This window comes from Arvicanthis niloticus, chromosome 4, assembly GCF_011762505.2.
Source record: "Arvicanthis niloticus isolate mArvNil1 chromosome 4, mArvNil1.pat.X, whole genome shotgun sequence".
Lineage (NCBI taxonomy): Eukaryota > Metazoa > Chordata > Mammalia > Rodentia > Muridae > Arvicanthis > Arvicanthis niloticus.
Window position 1 is genome coordinate 47,254,896 of NC_047661.1, and position 21,360 is coordinate 47,276,255.

Below are 21,360 nucleotides of genomic sequence, written 5' to 3' on the forward strand. Positions count from 1 at the left end.
CTGGACATAGTAAATTGAAAACCACTGGAAATAATTTACTGTAGATGTCACTAAGATTAAACACTATCATTAGGATTCACCATATAGACCTCATTGAGAACATTCATGATTCATGTTAAAATAGCAATATTGACAAGAATTTAGAAGAAGTTGAATGTAACCAGCATGGCTTTGAAGGCTCAATGCATTAGTGGAAAAAGTAGTTGTAGACAATGTAGAAATAGCAGTTGACCTAGTTTGCTTCCTGTTGCTGTGATAAACGCCATGATCAAAGCAACCTCAAAAGGAAAGGCCTTATTTCATTTGATAGCTTACAACTTCTTAGAAAAGGAAGGAATTCAAGGCAGGACCTCCTGCTGGGGTGGCCTTAGTGGTGCAGCTGTCTTTGGGTCATTTCTGTTACTGTACGAAACCCCAGGAAAACTCATGAATCATCAGTGTGGACTCTGGTGGTATCTGTTCTTTGGTGTGCCTCCCTATCTGGAGTGACTAGAAGTGTGAGTAACGTCTTCCCTTAAGAAGTTTTATCACATAGAAACCACTGAAACTTGATGAAAGAAAAGAGCCAAGTTAAATCACAATAAGCTGCTTTCTTGAAAGAGACAGGGTCTGCAAATGAACTCATTAAGCCAGGAGATCTCAACAGGGAAGCAGGCTGGGGTGCTGGGAGTCAGTACTCAGCTCCAGGTCTGGCTTCTGGCTTCAGTGACCATCTGGCTGAGTCAAGCTACCCTGGGGAGAGGAGTCAAAATCCCGGGGAAGTGGCACTCTTCTCATAGAGCAGGCCTGCAGCATCAGAAGGCAAAGTGGAGTGCATGAGTCTGAGGAAGCTGCCAGAAAAGGACTTAAAACCTCTCCTTTACCAAACATACCAGAACTACATCGGACACCAAGGCTACAGAGGGAATGGCTCCTGATTGACACAGCATCATGTGGGTCCTGCATGAATGTCAGCAATCTAGGAAGGTGACTTTTCAACTCAGCTGTGTCAGTGATTAACTCCATAAGTATTCGTTTTATTTTTTATTTTCTGCTTTCTTAATTTCCAGCCTTGCATATATGTCTCACGATAGTTTTGCTTTTGTTTGCTCATTGTTCAGTTAGTTTTTGAGATGATTATGTGTTTCCTTGAGGAAATCAAGAAGTTTAGAAAGTTCCTAGAATTGAATAAAAACAGCAAAGTAAAACCTATAGGATACAGTGTAAGCAGTTTCAAGAGGAAAATGTGTATACACACATATGTATATATATTTTAACACATAAACATACACACACATACATATATTAAAAATCAAAGAGTTCAGATAAGTAATGATCTATCTTAAGGATTTGGAAACAAAACAAATCAAAAGTACTAGATGGGAAAAAATTATAAAGACCAGAGGAGAAACTAATGAAATAGAAGTCCAGATGGATTGACTGCAGAATTCTACCAACCTTTAAAGGAGGTGAAACCAGTGCTTCTCAAGTTCCATAAAATAGAAGAAACATTTGAAAATAAGTCAGTGTTACTTAGTACCAAAAGAAATAGATACAAATACAACACATCTCCCCAATAATAAAACCAGTCTTTCTGATGAATATAGACAAAAATATTCTCAATAAAATCTTGCAAACTTTAGACGGGAGCACCTGAAAAAGAAATCAAATTGGACTCATTCCAGAAATGTAGGGCTGGCTCAGCAAACACAAATCAGTAAATGTAACCCACCACATAGAAAAACTCAAGGCCAGAAACCACATGATCATTTCATTAGATGCAGAGAAAGCCTTTAACAAAATGTTTCCGTGACAAAATGGAGGTGAAAGGAATTGAGGGACATAACATGAAACCTCAGAGGGAGCATAGCTGAAAGGCATGTGTGATAAAGCTGAGCCAGCATTGTGCTCTAGGGGAAGCACATGAAACTTTGTCATTCAAACTAGGAGCAAGACACCGCTGCCACTTTGCCCATTCCCACTCCATGTAATGTCCAGTCTCAGAGCAGTAAGACAAGAGAAGGAAATGCACTAGATACAGAGAAGCCAGAACCCTTATTTTCAGAAGATAACTACTCAGAAGAGACCCTAAAGACATCTCCAGAAAACTCCTATAACTATAACTGATGAACACTTTCCAAAGTGGCAGGATACCAGATTAACATGCAAAATTCAGTAGCCTTTCTATAGACCAATTACAAACATACTGAAAAAGAAGTCAGGGTAGTGACCACGTGTACAATAGAGTAATAACACACTGGGATAAATCTAAGCAAGGAAGTGAAAGACCTCTACAATGAAAACTTTAAAATGCCCTGAAGGAAGACATTAGATGGAAAGACAAAAAGTAAGGACTGTAAAAAAAAAAAAAAAAAAAAAAAAAAAAAAGATAAACTCCGAAATGAAGAACACCTGCTCATCAAAGGATGTCATAAAACCCAAGTATGATGGGTGGCTGTCCTAAAGGGAAGCTTTTCAGGTTCACGAAGGGAGCTGGCTAATGCCCTCCCAACTCTTAGGATTTGTATTTCAGTTTACATGTGACCTCCTCTAAGAGATCTTTGCAGATTTTCCTGAAGTCTTATTCGTTTAAACTTCTTTATCCTTTGCTTCATACTAAATAATATATGTCACTATTGGGAGGAATGGTGTCCATTTCTTGATTTTTGTTTACTGTCTATCCTCTGGTACTAGGCTGTAGTTTCTTTGAGAAAAGGCATAGGGCCTTCTTCCAAAGCTGGAAGGTAGAAATGCACGCACAAGGACAGCATACTCAGTTCTCAAACAAGGAGTGTGCCCAAGACATGGGCGTATTCAGCTGAGATCTTGCTATAGTAAGAGTTTTTTTCCTCCTTGCTCAGTACTATCATCCTGATCTCCGCCCCAGGACATAGGTGTGCCAACTGGGACGAGTAGGTGCAAAACTTGAAAGGTGCTGACGCTGGTCTCTTACAGCTGCTTTGCATGCATTTCAAATCTAGCAGAAGTTCTAGTGGATACAGGAACAAACCACTTTGATATCTTCAAGCTTTAGAAAATAAATTGAATATTATATACTCAAAAGCCAAGACCAAGAAAGCCTGAGAACATTTCACAGCTACTGTCCAGTGTGGTACCAACTGGGCACATGTTGCTGTCAGCATTTGAAATGTGGTTTTAGCCTCTTAATGAAATGGGACACTTTAGATAACCAGAGTTAAAAACACCATTAAAATTAATTTCAAATCCTCACTAGAAAATTTAAGTTACACACAGTTTTGTAGTATATATTGCTTCAATGGGTATTGCTAATTTAAATTAGTGGTGAGGTAAACTGATCCAGACTTTAAAAACCACAAATATTATAATTCTAGTTTGATATTTACAAAATGATAAAAGTAATGTGAATTGTACTTGGGTGCTTTTGTCTGTCAAAACAAAACAAAAAAAAATCTCTCTCTTTCTCTCTCCCTATCCTCCCTCTTTACCTCCTCCCTCCTTTCTTCTCTCTCCTTCCCTTCCTCTCCCTCATCCCACAGCCCTGATTGAAATATGCTACCTGTATTTAAATGCTCATAACACTTATACTCATAATAGTTTGCAACTGGAAATAGTCAGGATGTTTTTCTGTGGGTGAAGGACAAACAGTACTATATCTATATAATCCAAATCGGCAACAAAAAGAATTATTAATACAAGCAATAACTTGAGTGAACATCAAGGAAACATTTCCAAGTTTTTTTTTTAAGCCAATTTCAGAATCTTTTCACAGAGTTCTTTTTTTATGATTTGAGAGTTTCATAACTTATAGTATGTTTTGATCAATGTCCTCTCCCCTCCATTCCCTCCACTCTCTTCCTTGCCACTGTCCTTGCCCAACCTCAGGTACTTTTTTAAAAAAGTTACTCAGTTCACTTGATACTGACTGGGTACTTGTGGGCACAAGACCATCTACTGGATCGTGGGAGCTTCCCAGGGGCAAAATCCCTAAATTAAACTGACTCTCCTATAATGACCAGTTGACAGCAGTTCCCAGCTTAGATGGGACTTCCTGCTGCGATTTTGACTGTCTTGACTGTGTATGTGGTCACAGCCACTGTGAGCTCATGTGTACAAAGGCCTTGTAGTGTCTGGGAAATACCTTTAGCTCTCATAATTCTTCAGCCTCCTTTTTTGTTATGAATCCTGAGCCTTTGAGAGAGGGAATATGACAGAAATGTCCCACTTAGAGCTGAGTTCCCCACAGTCATTTATTTTCTTCACACTGACCAGTTTTGGATTCTCTGTATAAGTCACCATCTATTTTTTAAAAAGCTGCTCTGATGAGGGTTTGTAGGTAGTTGTGGCTGCTGGGAACACTGAGGGTTCCTCCACAGGGAAGTTAGGCACTGCTGCTGTGGCTCCACGGTTCCTCACGGGTGTGGTCCCAATGACAGGAGAAAGTCCATGGGTTTTTACAGGGTTTAATGTCATGGCGGATGCAGATGGATCTGGATGTGCACCCCCCTGAAACCCAGGGCAGACCTGAGTTAAATAGGAAGGGAGATTGGGGGAGGGACAGGGGAAGAATGCTTAATTGGCTCCACCCTCTGGCCTTCAGGCAACTCATTAGTATGTAAATCTCTCTAGGGCCTGAGGCCGGTTCCTCACGACTGGCCATAGACCTCTCTCTGTGGGAGTGCTTGTGGAGGGCTGAAGCTAAATGAAAAGAACCAGGGCCTGGGAGCAGAGCTGAACTCCCGTTCAATAATGGTCTGGGGTTCCAAGCTCGTGCTCGACCAAGCACCTAGCTGCTTCTCACAGCCACAAGGTGGGGTGACACATAGAACTTAGGAAGCAGTTCATTACTACATCAGTTTAGCGTAATAATAGTTGTAGGTTATCCCCCAGGGCCTATGACCTAGCCAGCCATAGATTTGTTGGGCTCTGTTAATGGTACCAGGCATGAATTCTGTCTTGTGGATTGGGTTTAAATCCAGTCATAAAATGGTTCAATCTCAAAATCTTTATTTATTGTTCCATTTATATAGCAGTCTTCACACAATTTCATTGTAGGTATAAGTAAAGAGTTGAGGACTAGTACTGCTAGGCTGGAGAAAGATTATGACAATAAAGAGTAGGAATGTGCCTAATGGAATACCAACAATCCCATATTTTGACTATGGTAGTAAGTATATGCAGCTTCATGTCCTGGGTGGGATTTTTGTCAACTTGACACTAGAGAGTCACCTAGGAAGAGGAAACTTTAGCTGAGGAATTACTCCCATCAGATTGGCCTGAAGCCAAGTCTGTCGGAGAATTTTCCTGATTGTTGGTTGATATGGGAGGGTTCTGCCCACTGGGGGCACTACTACTCATGGGGCAGTGGTCCTGGGTTGTATAAGAAAACAGGGTGAGCAAATCATGAGGAGTGAGCTAGTAAAGAACATTCCTCTGTGACCTCTGCTTCACTTACTGTCTCCAGATGGTGTTCCTGCCCTTATGATGGACTGTGAACTCTAATCTGAAATATGCCTTTTCTTCTTCAAGCTGCTTTAGAGTGTTTATCATAGCCTTAGAAAGCAAACTAGAATGCAGTTCTTGTGCTAAAATTGCATAGAACAGGCACTCATGCGCAAATGAGTTTAGCACAGCTGGTTAAATCTAAATGCTTCTCTCAGGAGTAGAGTGAGGGGGAAATGGAACCTCTCTATACATCTATTTGTCTGTAAATTATTTCAAAATAAATAGATTTAAAAAAAAATCAATGTAATTTTGTGTTATTCCATCATTTAATACTATAGTTTTAAAAGCCTTTCTTATTATTGTAATAAAGATAATGAACTACAGTCTCACAGTGTAACACTGGATTTCCTTGATAATAAGGTTCTGGAACTCTTGTAATAGTATAATAACCCAATACAATTGTATATTCACTTACCTAAGTTCAGAGCTACAAAGAACAGAAATAAATCTTAATAAGATAAAGATTTGATTTGTATGAGATTAGTATTTGCTTTAGCTAATGCATTTTGTTGATGTTCAGGGCTAAGAATCAGACCCGGCCCTCACACACATATGTGCAGTATCCCACCACCACACTGCAGCTTCCCCTTTAAGGATCTTCCTCATCCCTTTGGTTTTTCAAGACAGGGTTTCTCTGTGTACCCCCTCTCTGTCCTGGAACTTCAGCTGTAGACCAGACTGGCTTTGAACTCACAGAGATCCTGCCTCTGCCTCCCAAATGCTGGGATTAAATGTGTGTGCTACCACCAAGGGCTCTCTCTCTCTCTCCTCTCTCTCCTCTCTCTCCTCTCTCTCCTCTCTCTCCTCTCTCTCTTTTTCCTCTCTTCTCTCTCTCTCTCATTTATTTTATGTGATTACCCCGTTGCTGTTGTTGGTGTCAGACACACCGAAAGAGGTCATCAGATCCCATTACAGATAGTTGTGAGTCATCATGTGGTTGCTGGGAATTGAACCCAGGACCTCTGGAAGAGCAGTCAGTGCTCTTAACCACTGAGCCATCTCTTCAGCCCTGGATCTCTTGACCTTTTAGAAGTCAAGAACAAAATTATGTTAGAGTTCAGTTTTAATATAAACAAACAAACATAAATTTGATGACATTAAGAGTAAAATAGCTGGGCGGTGGTAGCGCACACCTTTGATCCCAGCACTTGGTAGGCAGAGACAGGCGGATTTCTGAGTTCGAGGACAGCCTGGTCTACAGAGTGAGTATCAGGACAGCCAGGACTATACAGAGAGACCCTGTCTCGAAAAAACAAAACCAAAAAAAAAAAAAAAAAAAAAAAAAAAAAAAAAAAAAAAGAGTAAAATAAGCATATTTTATATTGCTAAAATTTGGGGGAGGGTGTCGCATAATTGTTTAGCCTAGTCTGACATTAAAAGCATATTCAGCTAAAAATGCCTACCTCTAAAATGAAAGTGAAGCAAACACTTAGTCAGGATGTTCAAATCCTGACATATTAGGAAGCAATTGAAGCTCTGCTCTACTGGAAATCTTTATGCATTTAACATCTCCTATTATTTCTAAGGCATGATGGCGGAAACTACAGGGGAATAAAATAGGCTCTTATCTCTGGCCTAGATTAACTTATATTCTAATACTAGGTCATATGCTTATATGTGATCAGTGCAAAGTAAGTGTGCAAATCGAAGTACAACATCTAGGTTAGATCAGAAAAGGCTTTTGAGATGGGGTGGAAGATAGCTATGCAGACTAAATACATGAGGATGGGATTATTCTTTAGATTGTGCTGAAACAGAGCCGTCTCAGTTTGAGTACAGTAAACAGTATTGGTTGACTTGGTAGGGGTCATAATTCTGAACCCCAGATTGGGACAAATAACTGACAAGTGTGATAATGGCAAAATGTTGTATGCTAACATCATGAGCAATTGATAGAGGAGCATTTAGCTCATCATGGTTGAGTTTAATTTCCTCATACCATGCTAGAACTGTAACAGTTCCTGTTAGTTCAGAAAGCTTGCTGTACTTTTCCATGAAGACATGGAAATAGACTGTATTTCACAAATAAACTTTTATTGCAGCTTCTGCCTCTTAATGTCAGATAGAAAGTCACATTGACATTAGTTATTTTAGAGATGATAGTGTTCACTAACAGAATCAGCCAGCTAAACCTAAGCAGAGCTACTTTGGCAAATGATAAATAGGTGGCAGCATGTGTGTCCTACTCGGTGGTGTCATTCTGACTTAAGCATAGGCAGGTGTTACAGTGTGGGACAGTGTATTCAGCTGTACGCAGCAGCCTCTGTGGCTGTAAAAATACCCAGGAAGCAGTTTTACTTGTCTCCCTTTGTTAAGCTCTGTTAGTTTTTTTTTCTTTTTTTTTTTTTCTAAGCTTTATATTACTAATGTGTTGGTCATTACTCTCACAGAAACAGGCTCCTAGTCACCCATGTTTACAAGCAGATTAGCTCTTCTCCATGCACGGTGAAATGCCAAGAATGTCACCATTGGGCCATGGAAGAAACATGCATTTGATCCCTGCCGTTTATTTATTTGGGTTTTTCCTTTGAAAATTGCAAAGGAACTAAAAGAGAAAGGTTACTGGGACCTCTCTTCCAGTCCCCAGGCAGTGGTTAATGCCACGTTTTCTTTCCCTCCCAGACATCCTTTGTAATCATCTGAAGAGCATTTTCTTTTCTTCCTTTGGACCACATTCTCCTGCTCTCTCTCACTCACATTCTTGAGTCCCCCCAGCTTGCTCAGTTTCTCACTATCTTGCTCTCTCATCTCACTAGGTCACTATGTCCCCTCCCACCAGCCTGGAAACTTGCTATGCAGACCAGGCTGGCCTTGAATTCACAGATATCTGCCTACTTTGCCATCTCAAATGCTGGGATTAAAGGTGTACACCACCAGCCTGGCTGGACCACATGCTTGATTTGCTCTGCTCAGTGTTTTAGGAGATTCTCTTTCCTATGACCTGCTATCATCATTTGCTGGCCATCTTGCTTCTGCTCCCAAGTCTGTCCTGTGGGTTTCCACTTCTAGCTTTCCTTCTTGTGTGGATGTTGTAACCTCCAAGAGCAATAAATGAAGCCAACATAATGAGATACCCAGTCACACCTGAACCCACTATACAATTCAGGAGGCACTAGCCAAAGAAGGCAGCAGCTTGTAATCTTCCTAGAAAACTAGAAACAGAGTTTCAGGTAGGCCACAGCCGCATCAATAAAATTAGTTGCAGTTGTACAAGTGACAGTATTTTTATTGTATGTTTGCTACCTTAGTGGTGGCTTATGTTGGCAATGCTGAAGACATTGGTGAATGAAAAACTTGATCATTTTTCTGATGGATCATGTGCTCTGTGCCTTTTCCAGGAGGTTATATGAAATTAGCACATTGAAATGTAAGAGGAACATAAAAAGCCATTTAAAAATTAAATGGAAAGAGAGTGACATTGAATTGCTACCTGAAATTCTGATTTCACTTTAGGGGACAGAGTACTATTAAAATCCCTAAAATATATTTGTTAAGTATTAAATACCTTCTACCTACAAGTTTGCTAGTTTTAGGTGTTCCATCCTTCTGGTTCTTTCCACACTTACCACCTAGAATTAGGCCAGTTTCCATGTTAGAAATACTCCCCAGCCAGCTCATGCTGTCATTTAGATTTGCTTTTTCTGTCATACAGTGTCAACAAAACCTAGATCACCCCACAGGTATTATACTTTTTATATTTATATGAGAATGTAAAAGAAGTCTGTTACTATCTAGTGTAATTTAAGGCTTAAAAAAGTGCATCGTTCATCAATCCAGCCCTTCTCCTTGTTTCTTTCCAGACCTGCTAGTGCATGTGAATCTAACTTTTGGCTAGGAGTTATATTCTCAGAAATGTCATCTTATTTTCACATATTATTTTCTAAAGGAAAATCAGTTTTTCGAGGAATGTGATTTAATGTCTCCTGTTTATAAACTCTGAATTTTCTTTACAGAGATAGATATGTTAAATAAAAATCTGACAGTGTCCCAGAGAAATAAGGTATGCCTGGAAGAGGAAATGAAAAGTCTCAAATTGTTGTCGGATGCAGCCATATTGAGGTCTCAGCAGATGGAGGCATCCAAACAGCATGAAGTGAACTTGCAAGCCCGGTGCTATGAGCTGCAGAAGGAAGCACTAGGTAAAGAGAACCTTCTTGATGTTAGCAACTGGCTGTAACTCAGAAGCATATGCCTTGTTCCTAATATCCTAACAGTCTTGTGCTAATTAACTTGTCTGTCAATATGCCTAATAGTAACAGTGATAACTATGTTTTCTCAGGGTTTGCCCTTGCAATTGTGCCTTTTAAAGAGGCAGGACTAAGTAGGTATGTGAGAGACCTTTCAAATACAAGTTAAGATTTCATCAAGACAAAATGGAATTTACTTTGCTGTTTCATTATCCCTAGGGAATTGTTGGCTTTGGGGTGCCAAAGGAAAACAGCATTTGGTGTTGTGTAAGATGAATCCAGATTTTTCTTTTCATTTTTAAGTGTTTTACTTCTAAAACTTTAATAGTTTATGGAAAAAAGTGTCAAGGTTTTCAAAACTTGATGTTGAGTATATAGTTTAATTGTAATTTTTTAAATACTTTTTGTTGTGATAAACCACATGACCTTAAATGTACCATTTCAAGCATTTCTAGTTATTTAGTTCGGGAATTTTAAAGTCTCTTTACATTTTCTGCAGTAGATGTGTGGCACTTTTTCACACTGAAAAACTGAAAATTGATAGCCACTGAGCTCCTCCCCTTAGAGCTTTTTGCAGCCACCTGCCCACTTTGTCTCTGTGAGTTTGACTCTTCTAACAGTGTACACGAAAGTGAGACAGTATGGTGGTGTATTTTTGTGTGTCGGGGGATTACTTAGCATGTCATCTGTGTTGTTATAGTGTTAGAATTCCCTTGAGTCCTGACTAAGCAGTGGTCCATAGTGTTTGTAAGCAATCTTATATTACACCTCTTACCCACTGCACATGGGGCTGTGGAGAAGATGATATACAAGTATCTCTTTGAGCCCTTCTTCTGGATTCTCTGATAAATACCCAGGCAGGAAGCCTAGGTTGCTAGAGCAATACTGTCTCCCTAGTGACCATATCATGTGCCATTCCCACCATAATGGTGCCAGGTTCCATCTCTGCACCTTTAGTATCATTTAATGTTTTGGGTGGTCATTTGGTATCTTCCATAGGGAATTGTCTTTTGTGTCCTTTGCCCATTTTTAAATATGCAGCTATTTTATATGCTTACTATTGAGTTATAGAAATTTCTCATAGATTGTACACCTTATCATGCATGTGACTTTTCCATGACATCAAGTGCCTTCACAAACTTATTGATTGTTTTCTTTCAGACACAGACTTTTTTCTAGTTCAACTGGGTGCCCTTTCTGGGTTTTGCTTTTGTTGACCATGCTTTTTATGTCACAATCAAGAAATCTTTGCCAAATCCAGTATTCTGAAGCTTTTACGTTCCTTTGCTTTTAAAACACGAACACTGAATTTTAGACAGTTTGTGAATAAATCTAACAAATATATTATTTCTACCTGGAAGTATCAAAAATTGTTTTATCAATATAATGATAAAATCAGTATTTTAGAAAGATTGAACTGTGAAGCAGTGTGCAATGATGGAATGAACACATACTCATAGAGATCTACATATATAGAGAGATGAGTGAAAGAAGAAAATAAATGAGTCATATATACATTCAGTATTTAGTAGCACTGTGAAGTCAGAAAAAATGTAAAATTTAATAAAAAATTCTTATTTTTATGTGTGTTTTTGGTGTGTGTGTGTGGTCATTTGTATGCCACAGTGCATATTTGGAGATCAGAGGACAACTTACTGGAATTGGTTCTGGTCTCCTACTATGTGGGTCCTGGGGCTCAAACTCAAGAATTCTGGCTTGATAACAGGTACATTTACCCTCTTGTTAGTTCAAAAATCTGTAATATATAACACTGATCAATTATTTTTGTTTTGTCTTTAAGTTACCTATTTAAAGGTGACTCATTGAAGTTTCTCTCGATAACATTTTATTTTGTTGGAGTTGAGGCTGACTTGGAACTCATGACCTTCTTGCTTCAGCCCTGTGAGTGCTGGGATTCCAGATATGTGTGATATTCCAGCTTCTCTTAATCATTTTGTTTGTTTTTAAGTGATGGGATTAAAAATGGCTACCACAACTCCCAGCCTTCTTTTAATAATTTTAGAGAGTTCTTTGTATAGTACAGATGTTAATTGTTTTATATATTCAGCTTTTGTAAAGTACTTTTTATTGAATTTTTATGGTATCACCATATCAGAAATTTGTATTTTGGTATAACCAAATGGTGATCCTTTGTTCTTTCTGATTAGTCTTGGTTAAAACATTACATACTATGCACAATTTTGGGGGATCCTTTCATTTAATATTTTTTTATGTGATAAGAGATTCAATGATCTAATGTCACTGTATTAGTATTATATAGTATTAAATCAACATTTTAACCACCTAACATGTTAAAATTTCTCATGCATTAATATCTATTACTGCATTTTTGTCTTCTCTTGTATTAATTCATTTTATATGCCATTAATGCTGATTTTAGTAGAACGCCTTAGTAAATCATTCTTACAAGCAGCAATTGGTTTTCTACTATTCTTTCTTTTAAATATATTTGGTATGTAGTTATTTTTCCATTTAAGCCTTTTATGTGTGGAGGAAATGCACACGTATGGAGATAACAGGTCATAGTTTAGTGTATTCCTCAGTTGATTACCATCTTAGTTTTTATTTTTTAGTTCTTTTTTATAGTTGCATATTTTAATTTATGTATATGAATGCTTTGCCTGCATGTGTGTATTGAATTTTAGTATACTAATTCTAGTCATTTTTAATCAACAACTCTTGGGTTTTCTACTTATGTGATGGTACTACCAGCTGTATTAGTCTCAAAGTCATGCTTGGTGCAGTCCAAGATCAGAGGAAGGCATTAGATCCTCTGCAAATGGAGTTACATATAGTTGTGAACTATGTAGGTTCTTGGCATCAATTTTGGTCATCAGGAAGAGCAGCCAATGCTCTTAACTGCTAAGACATCCCTTCAGTCTCCACCCCTTATCCTTTCATTAAACCTGGAGGTTGCCACTTGTCTTGACTGTCTGGTCAGCATCCCTCTGGGATCCTCTTGCATATGGTGTCTAGCACTTATGGCTTACATACAGGAGAGCCACACTGCCATACCCAGCCTTTTAATGTTAGTTCTAGGAATCTGAATTTGGGCCTTCATGCTTGCAAGGCACATACTTTACTGAGTGGTCCATCTCTTCAGCCCTTGTCTCTTTAAACTTTAAGAGAAATTTTTTTGGCTATTTCCAAAGCCTCTGACAAATCTTTAGTAAATTTTTTTCTAAGAACTTTATACAAACTTTATTTTCTACATCATAAAGTTATTCCACATACACTTAGGACAATTTTCATTACTTTATATCCCCAGTATGGATTCTAATTAGAATTGTATTATATATATAAATTTTTTTTGAATTTTAGTCTTCTCATACTAATTCTAGTCATTTTTATCAATTCTTGGGATTTCTACTTATGTGATTGTACTTCCAGCTGCACAATCTCAGAGTCTTAGCAGTTGTAACATTGCTCAAAAGTCTAAGTTCAGAGTCCCTTGTAAGATGACCTGTAGCCTGGAACCGTGAACCAAATAGACCCTTTATCTAAAGAAGAAACTTAAAAGTTGTTTTTCTCATGGAATTTAATCAAAGCAACAGGAAACAAAACTAAAACAACCTTGATGGCTGGCTTGGAAAAACACTTTCTCAGGTAGCGTTTTTGGAGCAGGAGTCTCAGTTCCATCACTTTCCTTTCGAATGAATTTTCCTGCTCCATGCAGACGGCCTAGGTGGGTAGGTTCTTTCTGTTGAAGCGCTGCCCCACTGTTCTAGTGCAGAGTTTCTCTCAATGACATCTGCCTCGTCTTCAGCTTTAAACATGCCAACTCTTACTTTCTCACTAAGCTGCTCATTTTTTAATGTTTTTCTTTACCTTATTGTAGATCTAAGAGCAGAAAAGAGTTACAATGGTACAGCCTGGATGTGTCGTATGATGCTGTCCCTTGGGAGTAATGAATAAACACTGCTCACCCTCAACAGGGAATATTCTAATGGCAGACCTAAGTCACAATCCAGCTTGGTAAACCAGTTACTTTATTGGGCCTACATATAGGAGTGTGGGGGAGAGGTTATTTCCAGGAGCACGGACAACTCAAGGGAAGCTGCCTCAACAAAAGTCTTTTCTGGTGTAGCTTCTGACTCAGAAAAGCTAGAGCCCGGGAGCTCACTAACTGATTTGCAGGTAGCATGACAGGCCAAAGGCTCTCCTTTCCCCTGCTTCCCCACATCAACCTGGGGTATCCACATGCACACTCACATGCATACATACATACATGTGTACACCCACATACATGCAACATGTTTGCACAGTGTACACATATTAAATGCGGGAAAAAAATGAGAAAAATATATCCTATAATTTATACCAAAAAGCTAAAAGTATCATCATTTAAAAAGAGAAGCACCATCTTCTCAGACAGGCCAGGCCAAAAGATATTGTAAACAAATTCTACCAAACTTTCAAGCAGAAGATTCTAACTTTACAAAAACATTCCCATGCTAGGGTCTCAATGTAGGGCCTTGTGCTTAGTAAGTAAATACTGAGCTAAGTCTCCAACTCCTACATAATATTTTTAAAAGAAATAAAAATTGAGTGCATTTCTCAGTTCATTCTACAAGGCTAAAATCACTATGTTCTCAAAACCCGAAAAAGGGATTAGAAGAAAGAAATGCAATAAGCTTCTTTAGATTATGAATATTGATGAGACAGTTTTCATAAATGTGAGTAAATTAACACAACATTGGTTTTTTTCTGAGCACACAAACAATTCTTATAAGTTTCTTTGACATATAAAATGCAGTCTTTTCAGATGTCCCCAAGCAAATGGTGTGGAAGCCAGGCTTTGTCCCTAGCAGGCCTCTTGCAGCTGCTCACGCTCACCCTGCCACGTATCCTGATAGTTTCTGACGTCTACTGAGCACTAGCTATTTGCCCATCGTGCACTGAGCGTTATCTGTTGCTTCATTTCATTCTCAAATAGCCCAGGGGTCAATTACCATCATTATGCTCTTGTTACATTACTGGTGAAGAAATTCAGCATTAGTCAAGTTAAGTAATTTGTATTAAGTTACAAAGCTAGTAAGTAACAAAGATAGGGGATGTCTTAACTGTGACAGAGGCCAGATTAAAGGATTTACATGTAGCATTTCATCTGATACTCTGTCTATAACTAAAGCCACATGGACAGTTATTGTTAATAAATTCCACCAAACTGAATACTCTTTCCAATGGAAATTTCTGTTTTAGAGTCTGGACATCATTTATTTGAGGACTTTTGGGGAACTAGAGATCTGGACCACTTATAAGAAAAGGTGCCACCATTTCTTAATGGGTTTCCATACAAAAAAGGGAATAAATCTGGTTTCTTTCCAACTACCTCAACTATGACCAGACGTTTAAGGTTTTGGCAAGCATATTTCAGAATGATATCTTCACAGCTTTTTAACAGTACATGGCTGCCTTAAAAGAAGTGAGCTGAGTCTGGACATGTAACTTTCAGGTTTGTTATGAAAGGTTTGGGACAAAGTCAGGAAACATTTTAATCTGATTTTTTTGCTAGTGATTTATTATAAGAATGAACACATCATTTCTGGACTGAGTATATGAAGTTGTATTCAAATGAAGTTTTTATATTTGGGGCCTGAAATATGTCACTCCCGTATACAGTGTATTGACTTTATGAACTAGAAAAGCAGGCCGGTGGTGGCGAGCTCTGCCCAGGAGCTGCTCTGACATTCCTTCCAACAATGAAATTCCTCTCTGTTATAATGGATTATCTCCCTGACCTTGAACTGCCACAATGGATGTCAGCCAGGGTGGAGATTCCTGGACACTGCTCCAACCAGGTGCTGATTCTGGCTGTGGAGGACACATTAAAAACACAGAAGGATAAGTACTACAAAAATAATTTTATGGAACATATCACACCAGGAGCTAGTAATGCTGAAAATACAAATTGTTGTGAGATTCTTTACTGTATGAATAATTGATCCTCTTAGAAGGCCTGATGTTTTGCAGTTCAGTTGCAACATTTTCTCTCTCAAAATAAGGCACTATCAAAGTTAACTATTATAAAGAAAATCAAAGAAAAGCAAAGCAGTCAATGGACCAGTTTTTTTTTGTGTATTCACACAACCCCAAAATGCAGCAGGCAGGTGGCATGGTGAAACATTTTCATATATTGCTAGGGGCACTATAAATTGATATAGCTCCCAAAAATAGTTTGTATCTGTCTGAACTACAAATGCACCCCAACTTTGATGCTGTGGTTCTATTCTAGGATTAACATGTAGCATCCTCCTTAGCATATAAAACAATACGTGACATGTGCAAAGTTATTCCTTGAAGCATATTAACAACAACAGAGAGCAAGCCACCTCACTGTCATACTATGTTACCTGTTAGAGAATTTGTGCAACAGTCAGACAGTAGTTTCCATGCGGCTACAAGAGAGGAGCATATCGTCTTGTCAGGCAAGGAGAGCAAGAGGTATAGCCCGCATTTGTACTGTGGTACAGTTTATATCAAAATGATTTTATATCAAAATGTTATATCATATAACATGGGTATTTAACACTATGCCGTAAAAGCCTTTGCATACATGTACATGCATGTCTTTTCATGTGTGTGTGCGCGTGTGTGTACAAGAAACTAAGAACAGTGTTTACCTGCTTGAGAGTGATAGGCCCTAGATGAGAGATAACTGAGAAGCCCTTTAAAACTAGGTTTTCCTCCACAGCAAGTTGAGATCTACAGAAAAAGAAACCCGAATGTAGACTTCTGGGTAACATTCTTCTCCAGCTCCCCCTGTTTTAACCTTCACCAAGGTTGCAGCGCCTTTGCCGTAACTAAGGAGCTAATCTCAACAAGTTCATGTCGCCATGACTTTACCTATGACTTTTCTGTCCTCAGATCCTTTTCAAGGTACACATTATATTCAGTTATCATGACTTCTTAGGTTCCTGTTGGTTCTAACGTTTCTCAAACTTTTTTTTTTTTTTTTTTTTTTTTGACCTCCTTGGACATTTGAAGGACTACTAGTCAGATATGTTGTAGGATGCCCCTCTCGGAGATTATCTGATGTTTTCCTTAAAATAACTGGGGTTATGTGGGCTGGGAAATGGAGAAGCACAGAAGTAGAGAGAGTATTGATGTCATTATGTCATTATGTCTTGTAAGTAAACACTGGCAGCACAGTGTGACTTATGACTGTTGATGTCAGTTGACCTTGGACACCTGGCTGCAGCACTGCTTGTCTGGCTCCCCATGGGAAAGTGGTGGCCTTCCCTCCCCTGCTGTCCTCTTTGAAAGGGGCCTTCCACTCAGATTGGGGTGCAAACTGCAGCTTTCCCTCATTAGGGAAGAAATCTGCAGAACTTATTTGGAATTGTCCTGCATGAGAGATTAGCCTCTTCTCCCCATTTCTTAACTTATCATTTACATGAGTATTGACACATGGATATTTATATTTAGGTCATAATCCAGTAGTATTTTTTTTTTCTCAAACAACATAGATGTAGCTGACTGAGGCTTTTTTTTTTCAGTTGATGCTCTGTCTCTTCGACATATTCCTGTCAATATGGGATGCTGTTCTTACTTTATAGAACCACTAAGAATGCTCATTTGGCCATTTCATGCCTCAGTACTAGAACCAGCCACTTCTCCAAGGAGCTGTGATTTCTTCCATTGCAGGATGGCATTCCAAATCAGGAAGTCAGTGTATTTATCAATATGGGATATTATTTGCTTTATGTACTCTCAGGTGACAAAGCAAAGACATAGGTGTGCCTGTGCTAATGTGTATGCACACATATCCATAAGTGCATCTGTATGTAACCACCTGGAACTGTATTAGCCCAATGTGGGTTCTTATTAATATTGCAATTCCAGTTGATTGCTGGAATTATGCTAGTGGGAAAATAATGTATTTTGAAAACTATTTCAAATTTAATATGTTTTTATAAAATTAAATTTTAAAGTAAAATAGTAGGCCATGCTGTTTAACTTAGGCTTGGTTTTTGTTTGTTTGGTTTTGTTTTTTTTGTTTTGTTTTGTTTTTTGGATTTTATTTTATTTTATTTTTTTATTTTTTATTTATTTATTTATTTATTTTGAGACAGGGTTTCTCTGTATAGCACTGGCTGTCCTGGAACTCACTCTGTAGACCAGGCTGGCCTCAAACTCAGAAATCTGCCTGCCTCTGCCTCCCAAGTGCTGGGAGTAAAGGCATGTGCCACCACTGCCCAGCTTAACTTAGGCTTGTACAGTTAGGACAGACTTGCTGATGCATACACTGTAGACTTAAAACCGCTTTCTCAAAGTAAAATCCTTTCCGTAAGTCAAAGCATATTTCAAATGTTTTTCTTTGAATTTGGCTCATAAAATAAGCAATTTAGTTTAATATTTTAGTTTTTTAGAAGGATACTAAGCCTGCCAAGACCATGGTATTTCATGTCCCTAGAGAGTTAAAAGTGAAGAAACAACCTTTTCCCAAATGCAAGAAGTCCTAGTGAACATGGGGTTTGTGGATATCATGAAGAGAAGAAAAGGAAGTCCTCTCTGGGACTCCTTGTGTGATGCAGGCTGCAGCAGTATACATCCTCTCCTGTGGTTGCACTGCCATGCTGGGACTCAGCTGTATGCTTCTATCATTTGCTAGACATACAGTAGTTCCTAGCTCTGCAGCTGAGATTCAAACCCAGAGCACCGGCAAGCCAAAGCCTGTGCATCCTGTTAGTCACTACAGTGACTTCCAAAAGGGCACCTGGAAATACCCAACTCCTCATTCACAATTAAAAGGAAAAAGATTTTTTCCCTTACAAGAATTGGCCACTGATCTAGCTGATCTCCTAAGAATTTGTCCTAGACAGTGCTGTCCAGTTACCTGCCTACAAGAACAACATCTGGAACTGTATTGCTGGTATGTGCAGTGGCTTGGAGGGTTGGGAAAGTAAAGGGATTTGTTTTAAAAAGTATATTCTTGCACATCTGTCCTATGTCTGAGTTACAATCGCCAATATGAGAAAAACTCTTTGGTTTTGTTAAATGCTCCAGGTGGGTCTTATAACCAGGCCAGTTTGATTTAAGCTTAAAAAAATAATTAGGAATTAAAAAAAAAAAAAAAGGTGTCTACTCTGTAACACAGTGGGTGAGTGGTGGCACCAGCTTGCGTTTTCAATCAGAAATGCAGTTTTGAAGTTTTTCAGTTAATGTACAATTTTCAGTTAATGTACAATTCAAACAACAAAGAAAATTATTGGAAGAATACTTTTTAGGTAGTCAGGATCTATGAGAAGGTTGAAGAACCAAGCTTAAAAACTAGCTGGGAATCTGCTAGCTCCTAGCTAAACTCCTGCCGTAGTTGTATTTAGTGAACACACAGTGGCTATGTGTGTCCAAAGCAGTACAGCCCTCTGACGAGCCATCTCCTCTGGTCCCACAGGCCACTGGACCTGGGATTCTGCAAGGAATTCTTTATGGTTTCAGCATTTGGAAGCAGCTGTTAACAGATCAGAAGTAGTTGGCCTAGAAATGAGCAGCTGTTCGGCCACCCAGCCTTTGCAGAGGTAGTTACGTCCTACTGCTGTCTCACTGCTGTAAATGGCCATGAATGACAGGGCAGGCAGATGAGCAAATCCAGAAGTGGAGTTGGAGCAAAATTCTGTAATCAGTGTTTAGGGATAATAAAGAGAAGTCAGTGACATGTATGAAAACCAAGTTCAGAGAACACAGGAGACCAGAAAAGCTGCACACATCGGAGGACAGAGGTGTGTCTGCCGTGGGGTAGAGCAGTGCTTTAAAGATCACGAAAGGCAAGTTAGAGCTCAGCTATAAAAATAGAGCATTTCTGACATCAAAAAACTTTCCCAAACCTAAAAGCAGCAGGCTGGCAATAGCATTTATGTCATGTATGACATGCAAAGTATTGAAAAATCACACATGAAGGTTTAATTCAAGTGTGCAAAGATTGCTAAGCACCTACGCTAGGAGATGGCTGGACATTGGAGCAGATGAATAAACCCAAAGGGTCAACTACTTTTAATTAAACACAACTCTACATTTTAACTTAGTACACAGTTACTAAGTTTAACACAGTTTAACAGTTTTATTGGTTCATATAAATTATTACTATGTTTGTTTAACCTACTTGTGATGAAGTAATCTTGAGAGTGTTTTCTTGGGGACTTTTTTACAGAGAGGCAGGCATAGTAGTGCATACTTGTAATGCCATCTCTTGCGGGGAGGCACAGGCAGGAGAATCAGGAATTATCCCCATTACATCAAAAATTTGAGGCTATCCTGACTTACATTAACTCTTACACCTGGGTGACTGTGTCAATTGGGCCTGCGTAGCCTATGGTATCTTTTCTGCATTTGGCCCTGTTATGGATCTCTGTGATAGTTTCTATTTGTTGTAGAAAAGTGCTTTTTTTTTTTTTTTTTTTTTTTTTTTTTTTTTTTTTGGACAGATATGGGCTACACTTATCTGTGGGCATAGGGGTAAGTATTTAGAATTAATTAAAATTAATATTGGTTACAAAATGGAGAATTCTCTTGGGACATGTGGCCTCTTCAGCCACGGGTAATTGGCTAGGTTTATAGTATCAGGCGGATCCTGTAGATTGGGCATTAAATCTATTAGACAGTTGTTGACTCTTGTCAGGATAAAGATGGCACTATTTCACCGGCTGGGACCATTGTTGTGGGTCCTGGTTTGTAGGCTTTACAGCTGGGTAGTACCATCTACTGCTTTTCTCTTATGGCGGTGTGTATAGCAACTTCTCAGGTAGTAGGCTTGGGTCAGCTCCAGTTCAGCTTCTCCAAGTTCTGTTTCCAAATGATGCCTTGTCTTCAGCGATAGGGTTTTACAAAATGTCAAGTTCTGAGAGGCAAGCAAAGGCCATATAGCAATAGCCTATATTGTCAGGGGCTGTCTCTTGGGCTCTCCTACCCAGCTACTCTTCAGGAAGTCTCTATTGCCTGGTACAGGGATTCTTGTTAAACAGTTTGTGGCTCTTGGGGAAAAAACGCATAGTAACTTTATATAAACTCTGTGTGTGTGTGTGTGTGTGTGTGTGTGTGTGTGTGAAGGGAGGTATTATAAAATATAAAATAATGTTTAACTATGGCTTTTCCAAACATCCCTAGTATTATTTATCCCTTGCTTCCTTCTACCTCTGTCTTAACCTTTCTTCCCACTCCCCCAATAAAATCCCCATTTTCCCCATGTCTCTTACTTTCAGAATTCATCTTTACTGTGGAGTTTTCTCCATTTTAAACTGTAACCGTCACTCTGTTGTATCTCTACCTCAGCTGTAGCTTCATGTTTCCCACCAATGTGATATTAATTACATGTATCCTAGACCAAGTGTAAGGTGATGATGCTGCTGCTGTACACTGTGCAGGTGACTCTGACATGCCATCTGTCAGTATTGACTACAGCCGGCTCGGTCCCTTCAGGCTCTGATTTGTTTCAAGCTCTGACACTGTTTGTTTCCAAGGATAAACATTTATATTTGTGTTCACTTTTTTTTTTTTCTTTTAAAATGCCACTGAACATTTTCAACTTTGGTTCAAGTATATAGTTTCTATGGTAATTACTTTTCTACATTAAAAACTTGTAACTTTATTTTTCCATCATTTTCTTTTGCTTATCTTTTGGAATATGCATGCTTGATATTTAAATGAATATGTTAATTCTACTCTGTATAGTTGCAAGGCTGATAATGGGCTG

General features: G+C 38.8%; 1 protein-coding gene across 2 annotated transcripts in view; it reads left to right on the forward strand.

The window, feature by feature from the left end:
* Positions 1-21,360, forward strand: part of Lekr1 (leucine, glutamate and lysine rich 1) — a 160,241-nt gene that overhangs the window by 70,427 nt on the left and 68,454 nt on the right. For both annotated transcript variants that reach the window (XR_013109852.1, XM_034499420.2), the window contains one exon: positions 9,417-9,602. Coding sequence is in view for 1 of the 2 variants with exons in the window: in XM_034499420.2 (XP_034355311.1) it covers positions 9,417-9,602 (186 nt within the window). In the remaining variant the exon portion in view is untranslated. The remainder of the gene's footprint in view (positions 1-9,416; positions 9,603-21,360) is intronic.